The sequence below is a fragment of the Schistocerca serialis genome, chromosome 5, assembly GCF_023864345.2.
Source record: "Schistocerca serialis cubense isolate TAMUIC-IGC-003099 chromosome 5, iqSchSeri2.2, whole genome shotgun sequence".
Classification (NCBI taxonomy): Eukaryota; Metazoa; Arthropoda; class Insecta; order Orthoptera; family Acrididae; genus Schistocerca; species Schistocerca serialis.
This window is the reverse complement of record NC_064642.1, coordinates 355,284,383-355,297,995: the sequence shown is the minus strand read 5'-3', so window position 1 is coordinate 355,297,995 and position 13,613 is coordinate 355,284,383. Positions and strand designations below refer to the sequence as shown.

General features: G+C 39.2%; 1 protein-coding gene across 2 annotated transcripts in view; it reads right to left on the bottom strand.

The window, feature by feature from the left end:
- LOC126482391 (TP53-binding protein 1-like) overlaps positions 1 to 13,613 on the bottom strand; it is a 287,146-nt gene that overhangs the window by 78,674 nt on the left and 194,859 nt on the right. Inside the window, exons 13-14 of one of the 2 annotated variants that reach the window (XM_050106498.1) lie at positions 10,014 to 10,184; positions 3,719 to 3,941 (exon numbers count right to left, since the gene is read on the bottom strand). In XM_050106498.1, coding sequence (XP_049962455.1) covers positions 3,719 to 3,941; positions 10,014 to 10,184 — 394 coding nt within the window. The remainder of the gene's footprint in view (positions 1 to 3,718; positions 3,942 to 10,013; positions 10,185 to 13,613) is intronic. The other variant, XM_050106500.1, reaches the window with a different exon arrangement.

The window sequence follows — 13,613 nt, the reverse complement described above, 5'->3', positions numbered from 1 at the left end:
TCAGGGAAGAATGAAGTGCACAACCATAAAACTCCCAAACAATTTCATGAAATGTATTTACATACAAATTAATGTGATTTTTACTTGACAAATTATGTACCATAACTGAGTCCTTAAACAGCAGTAAGTAAATAAAAACACATCATATATGACCAGCAATATGTAACTAATTTAGATCCAAATGACTTTTCCTAACTCACTAAATACAGACAAACACACACGCGCACACGCGCGCGCGCACACACACACACACACACACACACACACACACACACACACACACACACACACACACAAAGAGTACTGTATTTTACGAACAATAGGATACAACTTAACTTTTTTTTAAAATTACATTTTTCCCATTTTTATTATTGCACTGCAAAGCCAGACTAAAAAAATTCTTAGTTTATAAAACCAAATTTATCTTCAAAATCCCTGAAATCATCATCTGAACATTCTTCTTCTTCCTCTTCCTCTTCGTCATCATCATTGTCCTCTCCATATATAAAATGGTTTACACTGCCATCAAAAGCATTACTTATGTCAAACTTCTTGAAAGATTTAACAATAACGTCTTCTCTCACTCTGTACCGTGACTGTTTTATCTACTGACACACTTGTTTGATTGTAGGTTATTTAAGGCTCCCCTTGGTGTGAATTTATGATGGGTTTCGTCTACCATCCATTTGTTCCATTCCTCTCGCATATACACTTTTAATGGTTTATTTATCAAGACATCAAGAGGTTGCAATTGTGACATACTGGTAAGTCCTCCCAGAATAGCAGCAAGCTGTGTTTTCCCCTGTCACAATTTCTCTTTTACAGAATTTTTGTATGACTACTAAACTGATCTAGCACAAGAAGAGAACGCTTCTTCAATAAAGTACATTCCCTTTCTCTCCCACACCATGTTAATCCATAATTTCACACCAGCTTCATCCGTCAAAAACTGGTCATATATGCAAACAACAACAGAAGGTTTTGGCATTGTTTTGCACTTGGAAATGATCATTGGATTAAATTTAGTACCATTAGCACAACATGAAAGAACAATGGTGTAGTGCATTTTTTCATGTTCACTTGTTTTCACTTGTTTATGGCAACAGATCTGTTACTTGGTACATCAAATGTCAGAGGAATTTCGTCCACCTTTGCTATTTGGCTTAGTTCCACACTGGCTTTCTTCTGATGTTGAATAATAAAGTGATGGAAATATTTTTTTTTTCCCACACTCTTCTTGTGGCATTTTCTGAGATATTTTGATTTTGGTTCCCATGTTAAGTCCACGACGCTTAAACAAGCCTGTAGCACCAACCAACTCCACTGTTTAAGTCTGTTACGTTTCACTGTAGCACTAGCTTATGAGCATGCATTTGAATCATTTCTATATTAATTCCAATGCCATTTCTAGCTTTGGCCGTTTTGCATTCAATGCTCTATTTACACATTTAGTCTTCATCATTTTTTCAGTTCTACTTTACTATCCCGACAAACGCAATTGGTTTTTTTCTGTTGGTGTAGGGCCGAAATGCCACTCAGCTACTCTGTTTCCATGTTCTTCTTCTGTATATGCTATTACTTTCAATTTACAGTCTGCATCATATGAATACATTTTATTTTTTTCCATTACGGCAACTTGCCACTAACAAAATTACTATACTGTTACGGATAACACAAATCACTTTGGACCGTAGACTGCAATGATGCATCATAGGTTAGACAGTGTTCCGAGTTTGTGATGGTGGGGCAGGAAGGAGACAGTGTTAGCAAGCTTATGGATACCCGCAACTCATCTTCATAGCACTGGTGCACTGCTGCTGACTGTTGAATACAATGTTGCTAGATAGAGATAGGTTTCCCACAGCATTGAATATATGACCATTTTTACGACTGGTAGGAATTTTAAATCAAACCCCGGACACTTTTATATTAATTATGAGTATAAGAGGCACCTGAATTTCAGAGGCAATTTTCTGAAGAAAGAAAGAGCATCTTTAGTCTGTAAAATACAGTGTATATTCATCAAAACAAAATAACAAAAAAAAAACATTTAAAGGGAGATGGGAAAGAATTTGCTATTAATAAAGTGACAAGAGGCAAGTACATTATTTCTGTGAAGACTAAATTAATGTACACATCCTCCCAAACTCTAAACGCAATTCAAACAGAATCATTTAAGGAACTGAAAATGACTTCCTCTAGCAAAAATACAAACAATCAAATAACTACTTTGTATTAAGCAAGGCCATTATTGGTTGTCAGTCGAGTCCGATTATATGATTCTCTTGCGAAGTTTTTTTATGAAAATTGTTTATGTAGTTACACTGGAGACTTATAAGACCAAGCTATACATAAAACATGTGTTATATATTTTTCACCTAAGGTGAGAAAGGTGATTTCATTTGCTGTAGTTTGGACTTTTGTCAAGCTACTATTTCATGTCTTCTTCTATCTTTTTCAAACAAATCTCTTTGCTATGGAGTTCAAATGAAGCTCAGCTGAGTGGTTATGCAATTAAGCAGCAGGGCTTTCAATCTTCTGCCACAGCATCTCAAATACAGCACTTGGATTTACGTCTGTGACCTTCGAGGTACATGTCAAATTTAATATTAACACAATGAAAGGTCTGTCTCCCAGTCAGTACACAATTTTTCACTATAATGTGCTGGAACATTTTGTAATATAGCCCAGGTTAATACTGGAGTTACCTGAGGTAACTAATAGACAGGACTTCTCATTAAGCCAATATTGGGACAGTCTATATCAACATTTTCTATCTTCCCTACTGCCCAACTCTTTTTAGTGTTCATTAATTGGATTATTAATTAAAAAATAAATTTCTTGCTATTACTGTATTTTGGTTTATATTAATGTACTACATATTTTTACTCTTGAAGTCCTTTGCAGTCTCTGCCAATAACATTATAATTCTGTTAAACCTCCCTGAACTTAATACTTTTTCCAAATTTCTCACTGGTTTCCAATACAGCTTGTTCAGTGTACTGACTAACATTAGGGATAGATTACAATCTGGTCTCATCCCCTTCTCAACTACTGTCTCCCTTTCATATCCTTGGCTCTTGTAACTGCAGTCTGGTTTTTAGAGATAACTCTTTGCTCCCTACATTTTATCCTTGCTACCTTCAGAATTCCAGTGTATTCCAGTCAACATTGTCAAAAGCTATCACCAAAGCTGAAAATGCTATAAACTTAGGTTTGCCTTTCTTTACCTGATCTACTAACGTAAGTCATAGGATTAGTATAGCCTAAAATGTTCCTAAACTTCTCCAGAACCTCAACTGACCTTCCCCAATGTCAGATTTTATCATTTTCCCCCCATCCTTTCACAAATAATTTGGGTCAGTATTTTGCAAACACGAGTTATTAAACTGACAACTCAGTAATATTCACTCCTGTCAGCACCTACCATCATTGGAATTGGAATTATTTCATTCTTCTTGACGTCTGGGGGTATTTAACCTGTCTCACCTATGAGAAACTTGTATACTAGCTTTGTCATGGCCGGCTCTTCTGAGGATTTCAGTAAATATGAGTGAATATTATCTACTCCAGGGCATTTGTTATGACTTAGATTTTGTAGTGCTTTATCAAATTCTTCTCACAGTAAATAATTTGAAAAATATTTCCAAGTGATGCTAACAATAATAATAATAATAATAATAATAATAATAATAATATGAAGATAATGATGACTTACACAAACAAGGCTGAAACAATCCCATCTGCACATGACCCATCAGGTAGTGTAGCATAAACAAGTGTTCCCTTGGTTAGTGTTTCTACAGGAATCACAAAATCCTCTTTAACTGTTTTGACTGAACCATCATCAAACGCTACTAGCCACCGGCCATCTCGTTGTTTCTCTGACAACTTTGCAGAGTAGTACCTTTTATCAGTCCATCGAGCGAAGGCACTAACACCTGAAATTGCATAAAGATCATAAAATAAACCTAATACAACATTCCATGAAGCATAAATCACTGTTTTCTTAAATAGTAAGAGGACTTAGTGAATAGTTCATGATGCACAAATATCTACTTTTGATTGTTACAATGAGAACAGCACAAAAGCGGACAAATATTTTCCTAAATAATCAGAAAAAATATTTCCAGCCAACTGCAGGGAAAACTATAAGAGAATGTATGGATGTTGGGCACTCTATAAATTCTTGTGGGGAAAAAAAGACGTGCAATGTACTACATATGTACTTAAATCAAATAACACTTAATTGTGTAAAAGAATTTTATGCCTTTCTATAAGTAATAATAATACCAAACAACCATTAAATTATAGAAAAAGCTTGAGGAGTTAAAAAATAAAATTATTGTAGCATAAAATAAGTGGTGGTTATGTGTAAGAGGGGGCTGAATGTCACTGAAAAGCTGTGTTATCCCCCAGTGGAAAGTCCAGAATGGAATACAGCAACATTATGAGGAGGACAGGTTGCGACTCAACACACAGAGTGGGCGTTGAATCACGGACAGGTACAATGAAAGGACTGCTAAATATATAAGCTTTGGACAAAAAGTTCTTCATCGGAAATAGAAGACGTGCACAGATTCATACAAGCACAACATGCACGCATGTGCAGACGCACACATACACACACATGGATACACACACACGGCCACTGTCTTCGACTGATATGGACCACGACTGGAAAGGCAACTGTCTCTGTCATGAGATACGATCTGTTGTGGGTGGAAGGGGTAAGGAGGAGTCACAGGGTGAGAAGGAGAAGGGATAGCAGGTTAGAAGTGGGAGGAAGATGATGTGCTGCCTGAGAGAAAGTGCACGGGCGTGGTGGGGGTGGAATAAGGAGATAAGGCTAATAGGCCCAGAAACAGGAGACTGTTTGGGGGAAGGGGGGGGGGGGGAGGATGCAAAAGGTAGGGGGCAAGGGAGAGAAGGGGAAAAAACTAGCAGTCACATTAGCAGAACAGGTGTGTTGCTGGAGTGGGAACAGGAAAGGGAATAAGTAGGTGGAGGACAGGAACTAGCAAAGGTTGAGGCAGGGGAATGAAGGATATGTTGTAGGAAGAGTTCCCACCTGTGCAGTTCAGAAAAGCAGATGATGGTAGGAAGGATTCAGATGGTGCAGGTTGTGTAGCAGTCAGTGAAATGAAGCACATCGTGTTGGGCAGCGTGTTCAGCAACTGGGTGGTCCAGCTGCCTCTTGGCCCCAATTTGTCGGTTGCCATACATACGGACATGCAGCTTGTTCAATGTCATGTCCATGCAGAAAGCAGCACAGTCGCTGCAGGTTAGTTTGTAGATCATATGGCAGCTTTTACAGACTGCCTGCTTTTGGTGGGATAAAAGATGCCTGTGCATAACCGAGTAGGTGATGGTGGGACGATGTATGGGAGAGGTCTTGCATCTAGTCTATTGCAGTGACATGAGCCACGAGACAATGGGTTGGGAGCATGCATGGAGTAGAGAATAACAAGGATATTGTGCAGGTTCGATGGGTGGCACAATACCACTGCAGGAAGGGTGAGGAGGATAGTGGGTACAATATTTCTCATTTCATGGCACAATGAGAGACAGTTGAAATCCTGGTGGAGATTCGTTATTCAGTTGCTCCAGTCCTGGGTGGCATTGAGTCATGAACCATCCTTTTGTGGTTGAACAGTGAGTATGTAAGAAGTGGTAGGTGACTGGAGAGACAGGACACGAGACGTCAATTTCAGAACTCTTGGCATATTTGGAGAGGGTCTGCTTGTCACTACAGATGTGACGAACACTAGTTGTACCCAACAGCACCCCACACCATAAGGCCTCTAGTTGGTGCTATATGTTTTGTGAGAATGCAATCACTGCAATGCTGATACCAGTCTGTGGCAAACTAAAATGCAGCTATCATTGTCAAGCAAATAGAATCTGGATTCATCAGAAAACACTATTTCATGCCTTTCTTGTTGTCCCCAGTGACATCATTCCATATACCACTGCCGTCTAGCATGTTTCTGCACATTCATCAAAGGTGGACAGAGAAATGGATGGTGCACACATAACCCATGTCATATTAAATGGCAACAGACTGACACCCCTGATAGTGTATGATCTGTTACACTATTGTGCCAGAGCCAAGGAGGATGCAGATCTGTCCTGCAATGCCATGTGGATGAGATGTCAGCCTTCTTGAGGGGTGGTCTGGGTGGTGCAATCTGACACATCTCATCGTATTCTATGGCGTTCTGTAAACCATTATGCACACACCTGTTGCACTGTCGAAACACTTCGTCCCACATGAACAGCAATTTCCCACACTGCTGTATCAGGTCCTCCTCTTTTCAACCACTGATCTGATAGTACGGTTCGCGCATATATCTGCGAGGCATCCTGCATGTCTGCTCAAGTCACACTGATCCATTACCTTTGGTGTAGAGTGACAATGAGAGCTGCAGCTACACTTTATCGATAGGTGGTGTTGAATCGTGTTAGCGATGTTGACCTTGAATCCATGGGCCAACATGGTTCAAATGCTAAACATTTCTGCAGAAAATACTAATGTACATGTCCTTTGAATATCCTGTCTCCAGTCATCCAAGGTGTCTTTTTCTGAACGTGAGTGTATATTACTATACAAAGACAAGTCGTCGTGTAATGTTCTTACCATAAATCTCAAAGAGTACTTGGCCAATTTACTTCAAATTTTTACACGATATTCTAATAAACATTCGGACAGACATAGGCTATATTTTTCTTAAAAACAATAATGAACATGTTTCCTTTTAAAACCAACAACAAGAAAGAAAATACTAAGCTGTAAAAATATGAGGTTTACCTATGACAGCAGAGCACTTAAAGCATCGGACAAGTTGTTTCTCCCATATATATTCTTCTCCTTATATATAATTTTAAACAAAAATTGTATAAACAAATATGAGCTTTTTTTTACCCTCTCAATTGGTTCTCACATAAAACTGGAAGTTGTATTTACAACTTATCCGCTTATGATTAGAATACTGCTATGGAATCTGAAGAGTCCGAAACTTTGAAATGTTGTAGGTTCGCAAATTAAAACTATGCAAAATGCTGTCATTTAAGCTACTGTCTGCACAGACCCAGCACTTGGAGAGGTCTCTCACCCCATATACCAATGATCCTAATCGAGTTATTGTAAGAGACTTCAGTGCTAACACTAGCAGAGGTCTCTCACCCCATATACCAATGATCCTAATCCAGTTATTGTAAGTGACTTCAGCACTCAATCAAGGTTTCATTGGCAATAATAATAATAATAATAATAATAATAATAATAATAATAATGAAGGCTGTAGGTCAGCAAGAGGGAAGGAGGAAATAGACACAGTGAAGAAAAAGGAGGAGATGGACAGGAGGGGTGGTGTTGGGAGAGGAGAAAATGGACAATGAGAGAGGAGAGGAGAAGATCGCCAGAGGTAGTGCAGGAGAGAAGGGGGCGGAGCACAGAGAAGGAGTTAGTACACATATCCAATACCTATACTTATTTAGCAATTCTGAAGCATTGTGAGTGTTAGTAAGGGATAAGGCACCAACTCAGGTTGGGGAATAATGGGGAACAAAATCAGACACGTCCTTTTCAAAGGAACAATCCCTGAATTCAATGTAAGTGATTTAAAGATACCACTGGAAACCTATATATCAGTGGCTGGACAGTGATTTAAATTGGCAATGAGGGTGAATGACAACTGTGGGAGAGAAAGGAAACAAGCACACAGGAAGGACTGTGACACCAGTGAACTTCCTCTGGTGCAGGCAGGAGGAAATGTGTGTGTGGTACATAGTAATGTGGAGTAATGGACATGGAAAGGGGGGAGGGGGGGGGGAAGCAGGATGAGGAAGACTGCAGAGGGGAGGATGTGAGTCTACACTATGTGGAGGTGAGGAAGGGGGAAGTGGACATAGCTGCGGCACAAGGGCCAGATTGAGGCTTGGAGGATTGTGGGATCAATCTCCACAAGCCTCGGCCCCAACACTCATCTGCAACTCTGCTCTCCCCACCTCCCCCCCTTTTCACTCATATTATATTCACAGTCTTCCTCTTCCTTCATTCAATCTCCCCTCCAAGACAATTTCTTCACACCCCTGTGCACAACAAACAACTCTCACTGCCTGCATTAAGCAAGCTCACCAGAGCCGCATTCCTATCCACTGCACTTGCTGTGACTCCCTCCCAGCTGTTGGTCACCTTACCTTCTTCCTTCCTGCTTTCCCCTCCCAACCTTCCCCTCTCCCCTCACTAACCCAACAACTCCCTACCTCAGCTGAGCTGCACTGACAGTACAATGTATAAGGCTTGAATAATGTAACAGTGTATGTGTATGTGTGAATATGTAAGTGTATCCTGTATTAGTTGGCTCTCAAGTTTTCAGTCTCATTTTTGTGCCTGTCGGCCAATCAACACCTAAACTAAACAGTACGCTGTCACTTTTACTTCTTCCAGTATTTACATTCCACCAACGACTTCTATTAACAAATTTTTTCTAAAATTTAATAACTGTCAAGGGCAACTGCTTTCCAATGCTAATGCCGTTAGGAGTCATAACCGTATGTATTGATTCTGTGTGGCAATGCTGTATGCTAAAAATTCAATAGAACACTTTTAATGTGAGTTACATTGAAGGAATGTGTCTTCTGTATCACACTTGGAACTGCATGCATAAACTTTGAGAGACAGAGCCTCATCCACAACTTCTCATAAATTTACCTGATTATCATGAGTTTTCTCATTCAATTAATGGCATTTCTCACCCAAAATGGGCTATTTATTCTGCACAACCTGTAATTTGATTTTCATTCTTTTTTCTTAAGAGTTCCTATGTCAAAGCTTTAACACCTGCAATAACAACCAACCAGTTACTGTTTAAAACATCTGGACGGGCTACTTTCGACAGTGTCAGCTTACTTTCAACAGTGTCAGTTCAATATTGAATTAAAAATAAATAAATGGGAAATCTGCTACAATACGTCCTTGCCTTCCTCTGAACTAACAACAGGCTGGAATAAAACCACAATGAAGTTACAGATTTTTCATGTACACAAAATACTGCTAATGGTGAAAATCATACAAAGTGCTTGGAAAAAATCCCATGACCAACAAGGCATATAACCTAATCTTTAGATTTGTAGTACACTAATATCCATAAGTCAACTGATCTTTGAGACCTGTAAAATAACATTGTGTCATCCAACGTTGTGCATACTAAACAGTGTGGGATGCTACAGAAACATGTGATACAGCTAGTACTCCACTTAGTGTGACTTCCGAAGTTGGCAGCGTGGTTCAGGCTGCATAGTTTGCATGTGTGTGACACACAGTATTCATGTTGTAGGAAGGTGGGACTTGAAAGGAATAAATTGTGTGTGCCATGTCACTGACGGATTACAGGTCAGCAATAAATTTGTGAAGAATATTGCGGGTGAAAGGACACTGCAGTATGGGCAATATCAGCCACATGCTACAGCTGAGTTAGAAGGTTTTTATCAGCTGTGAAGCTAGACACAGCACAGTGACTTTATTCACAATGCGGGGAGCCAATGTAGCTTTTGTACTGTTATGCAAAGGTGTCATACCACAATTCCCTTTCTGTATGCCACTCATAGAGACATTACACACCCTAGTAAGTTTCTTGGGGTATCTTGTATCTGTATCACCCTGTTGTCTGTTGGTAGCGCACCTCTTTGTGTACACATTATTGCGATGTCTCAAACTGTATCGTGTGTTTTCTAGATCTCTCAACTTAAGGTTGTGAGTGAGAGTATATAACTTGTAAGTAATCCCCAAAGCCAGTTTAACAATGAAAGCTCTTTGCACAAAAGTAATTTCAAGTGGGGGGGAAAAAAAAACACCTTTCGTGAGATACGAAGTTTGGAAGCCAGGTACATTACACTACAATGGAAGATGTTACAATAAAAGTTATTTATATGATGTATGGTACCAAGTATGTGTGTTTAGAACAAATGTCTGCTTGCCACACAGAAAGAGAACATTATCCATCTGTTACCTGGATGAAGCATGCCCTTAAAGCGAGAGGCATCTTCTGTACCCCATGTTAAAGGTTCTGATGGTAGAGGAGATGGCTGAGTGCGAGCCTGACCCCGAGCACTCGAACGGCCCCGGCTGCTTCCTCCACGAGCTCTGCCTCGTTTTCGTGTTGTATTTCGTTGATTTTTTTCTGTTTCAGCAACAAGAAAAGAGCGCTTTCTCATTTAAGGATTTACAATAGGTACAGAATTACAAAAAGGATTTCAATTATCTCATAATTTAATTTAATACACAATGACCCATCATTTCAAAAAATACAGGGTTATTACAAATGATTGAAGCGATTTCACAGCTCTACAATAACTTTATTATTTGAGATATTTTCACAATGCTTTGCACACACATACAAAAACTCAAAAAGTTTTTTTAGGCATTCACAAATGTTCGATATGTGCCCCTTTAGTGATTCGGCAGACATCAAGCCGATAATCAAGTTCCTCCCACACTCGGCGCAGCATGTCCCCATCAATGAGTTCGAAAGCATCATTGATTCGATCTCGCATTTCTGGCACGTTTCTTGGTAGAGGAGGTTTAAACACTGAATCTTTCACATAACCCCACAGAAAGAAATCACATGGGGTTAAATCGGGAGAGCGTGGAGGCCATGACATGAATTGTTGATCATGATCTCCACCACGACAAATCCATCGGTTTTACAATCTCCTGTTTAAGAAATGCTTCTGCTTTAGCCTTTTCCATGAGATTTTCCAAACCGTCGGCTGTGGTACGTTTAGCTCCCTGCTTGCTTTATTCGTCGACTTCTGCAGGCTACACATGAAACTTGCCCACATGCGTTCAACCGTTTCTTCGTTCACTGCAGGCCGACCCGTTTATTTCCCCTTACAGAGGCATCCAGAAGCTTTAAACTGCGCATACCATCACCGAATGGAGTTAGCAGTTGGTGGATCTTTATTGAACTTCGTCCTGAAGTGTCGTTGCACTGTTATGATTGACTGATGTGAGTGCATTTCAAGCACGACATACGCTTTCTCGGCTCCTGTCGCCATTTTGTCTCACTGCGCTCTCGAGCGCTCTGGCGGCAGAAACCTGAAGTGCGGCTTCAGCCGAACAAAACTTTATGAGTTTTTCTACGTTTCTGTAGTGTGTCGTGTCCATATGTCAATGAATGGAGCTACAGTGAATTTATGAAATCGCTTCAATCATTTGTAACAGCCCTGTATATCCAGGTCTGAATGCTGTACTGAGAAGAAAATTCGCATGAGAAAAACTGCAAGGAGACAAAATGGCTGGCCAGTATTTGTCCTTAGTAGGCAGACCACAAAGTACAGCCAATACACACACACGAGTAGAAAAACCAACCATAACCTTTCGAACTGTTAGTCTCCAAAAATTACGAAAGAATTTTTTTAACTGCTAAAAGACACATATAAAAGAAGAAATAATTATCATAAGTTCCAGAACATAATAGCTCTGAAAGTCACAACAGATTTTTTTCTACTTTTACCTATGTCTATCAAGGAAGTGCTGATCGCATGTTCTTCCCCCTGAAGCAGGCACATGCTGATCCCTTATAAAAACTAAAGAAATGAGGTGATCAAGGGAAACCAGCTATGTCATATAATTACTTGAGACTAAATCAGTGACTGGGGAAACCCCCAATAAACTAATCTTAAACAGAATAAGGGAGCAACAAATTGTACCATTTCATTACCAAATAAAGTTCTTAATTTAGTCTTGCACTTGAGTAAAGATCGATTGATGTAGTGTATCTAGATACACATTTACAGTCAGGATTCAAGCATAAAAGTATACTAATTTTGGGCAGTCTAAATTGCACTGCAGAAACTTGTATCAATTCCACAATCCCCAGGCACATGCTTTGAACTGTTACTCTCAAATGGTGAGATATCATGAAAATTCTTTTCCATACATCAATTTTGTTTCCGAACTTGGCACACAAACCGTAGTCTGTAGAATAGAGCTAGTAACAGCTACAGTCTATGCAGATTCAATTAAAATCTCAATATATTTGGTAGCCAAGGGAATTTTAAGCACCTATGTTACAACAAAAAATTTTATGTACCAGTAATTTTTTGGACAAATTCCAATTCATACAATTCATACTGACTGGTAATCTGTTGCAGATGTAATTCTTATATAAGTAAGCAGCAGACAGAAAAAAAAATCACAAAACGTTTTGGAAATCACATTACAGTCATCTTTCATTTCATCAATCATAAATTTACTCTGTATACAAACATATGTCATTTTATAGCAATTCTTGGAGCACAGTTCTTATGATCACTCACAATGTAATTACTCTCGATGTAATTCCTTATGACTGTCACAAAAACGTGATTTATGCATCAAGTCATGGAGGGGGGGGGGGGGGGACATTTTTCTTACACTAGCATGTTTAAGTTCATGCATGCAGGCATTTCACAAGAATTACCAGTTTTATTCACACAAAGCTGCGATGAAGTAAGGAATGGTCCCGACTGTTTCTCTGCACACTGTGTACTGTACAAGACATATTTGATAAAGTTCAAAACACCGGGCAATTCAAACTAATAATGCAAAAATGACTGTAGTTGTACTGTTCCATTGGCAAACCTAAAATGACAAAAAGCTATTGGAAACTATATTACCCAACAATTTCTTAAAAAATGCTTTCCTCTGTCGGGGAGGGGTAATCTTTATCAAGAGGTTAATTACAGGAGTTGTTTCAGGAAAATTCACAATATATATTTGATTTCACAAAAATGTTTACGACAAATGACAGGATGATTCCTTCACAGGGAGATGAGCAATTTTCTCCCAGATACTTTCCAAATCTGAATTTGTACTCAGTCTCAGAAAGATGCTGTCATGTTCAGAGTACATGTCCACCTCCCGATAGCAGTTACTTTGTGACTGTGGATGGTTTTATAATGGTCTATTCACCTCTCTAAGATGTGAGCAGATACTGATTTCATTACCATCATTTACGGTTTTCAGCACTGCACTTAACTTCAAACCCCTCACATCAGCTTTTATTGGTTTGCCAATATATTGAGGTTTTAACTGATTTTGCATTGACTACAGCCATTACAAGCTCTTTATTCTACAGACTACTGTTTGATTTGTATTATAGCACCATCACCCCATCAGCCACCCTTTGTATCACCACCACCATCACCACATGGAAGTGATTTAGAACACAAAAGCAAATTGGAAATATGCTGTGGGTTCTTTTGAACAAATGGTGCTATGCAGCTTGCAAATATTGGAAATGTCACTTTATAAGTAAACAAGACCTCTCACTGGGAAGCAAAGTGCTGAGCAGGGTAGATAAGCGAAGAGGGGAGGGGGGGTAATCCACCGGATTCTTTTCTGGTTAAAAAAATACTTTTCTCCCCAGGGGAAAATATACTACCCTCTGGGTGAAAGAACTTTTTTTTCTGTGATAAGTGACAATATACTTTTCATCAAAGATGTAAAACTTTTCAATCCTTTGAATTGTAAAGGTTTTATTCACTGGTATATAGCTTACTGGCACTCTGGGAAGTGAAAACAAGCAAAAACAATTCGTTTTGGAAAGATCTTTCATGTGTGGCAA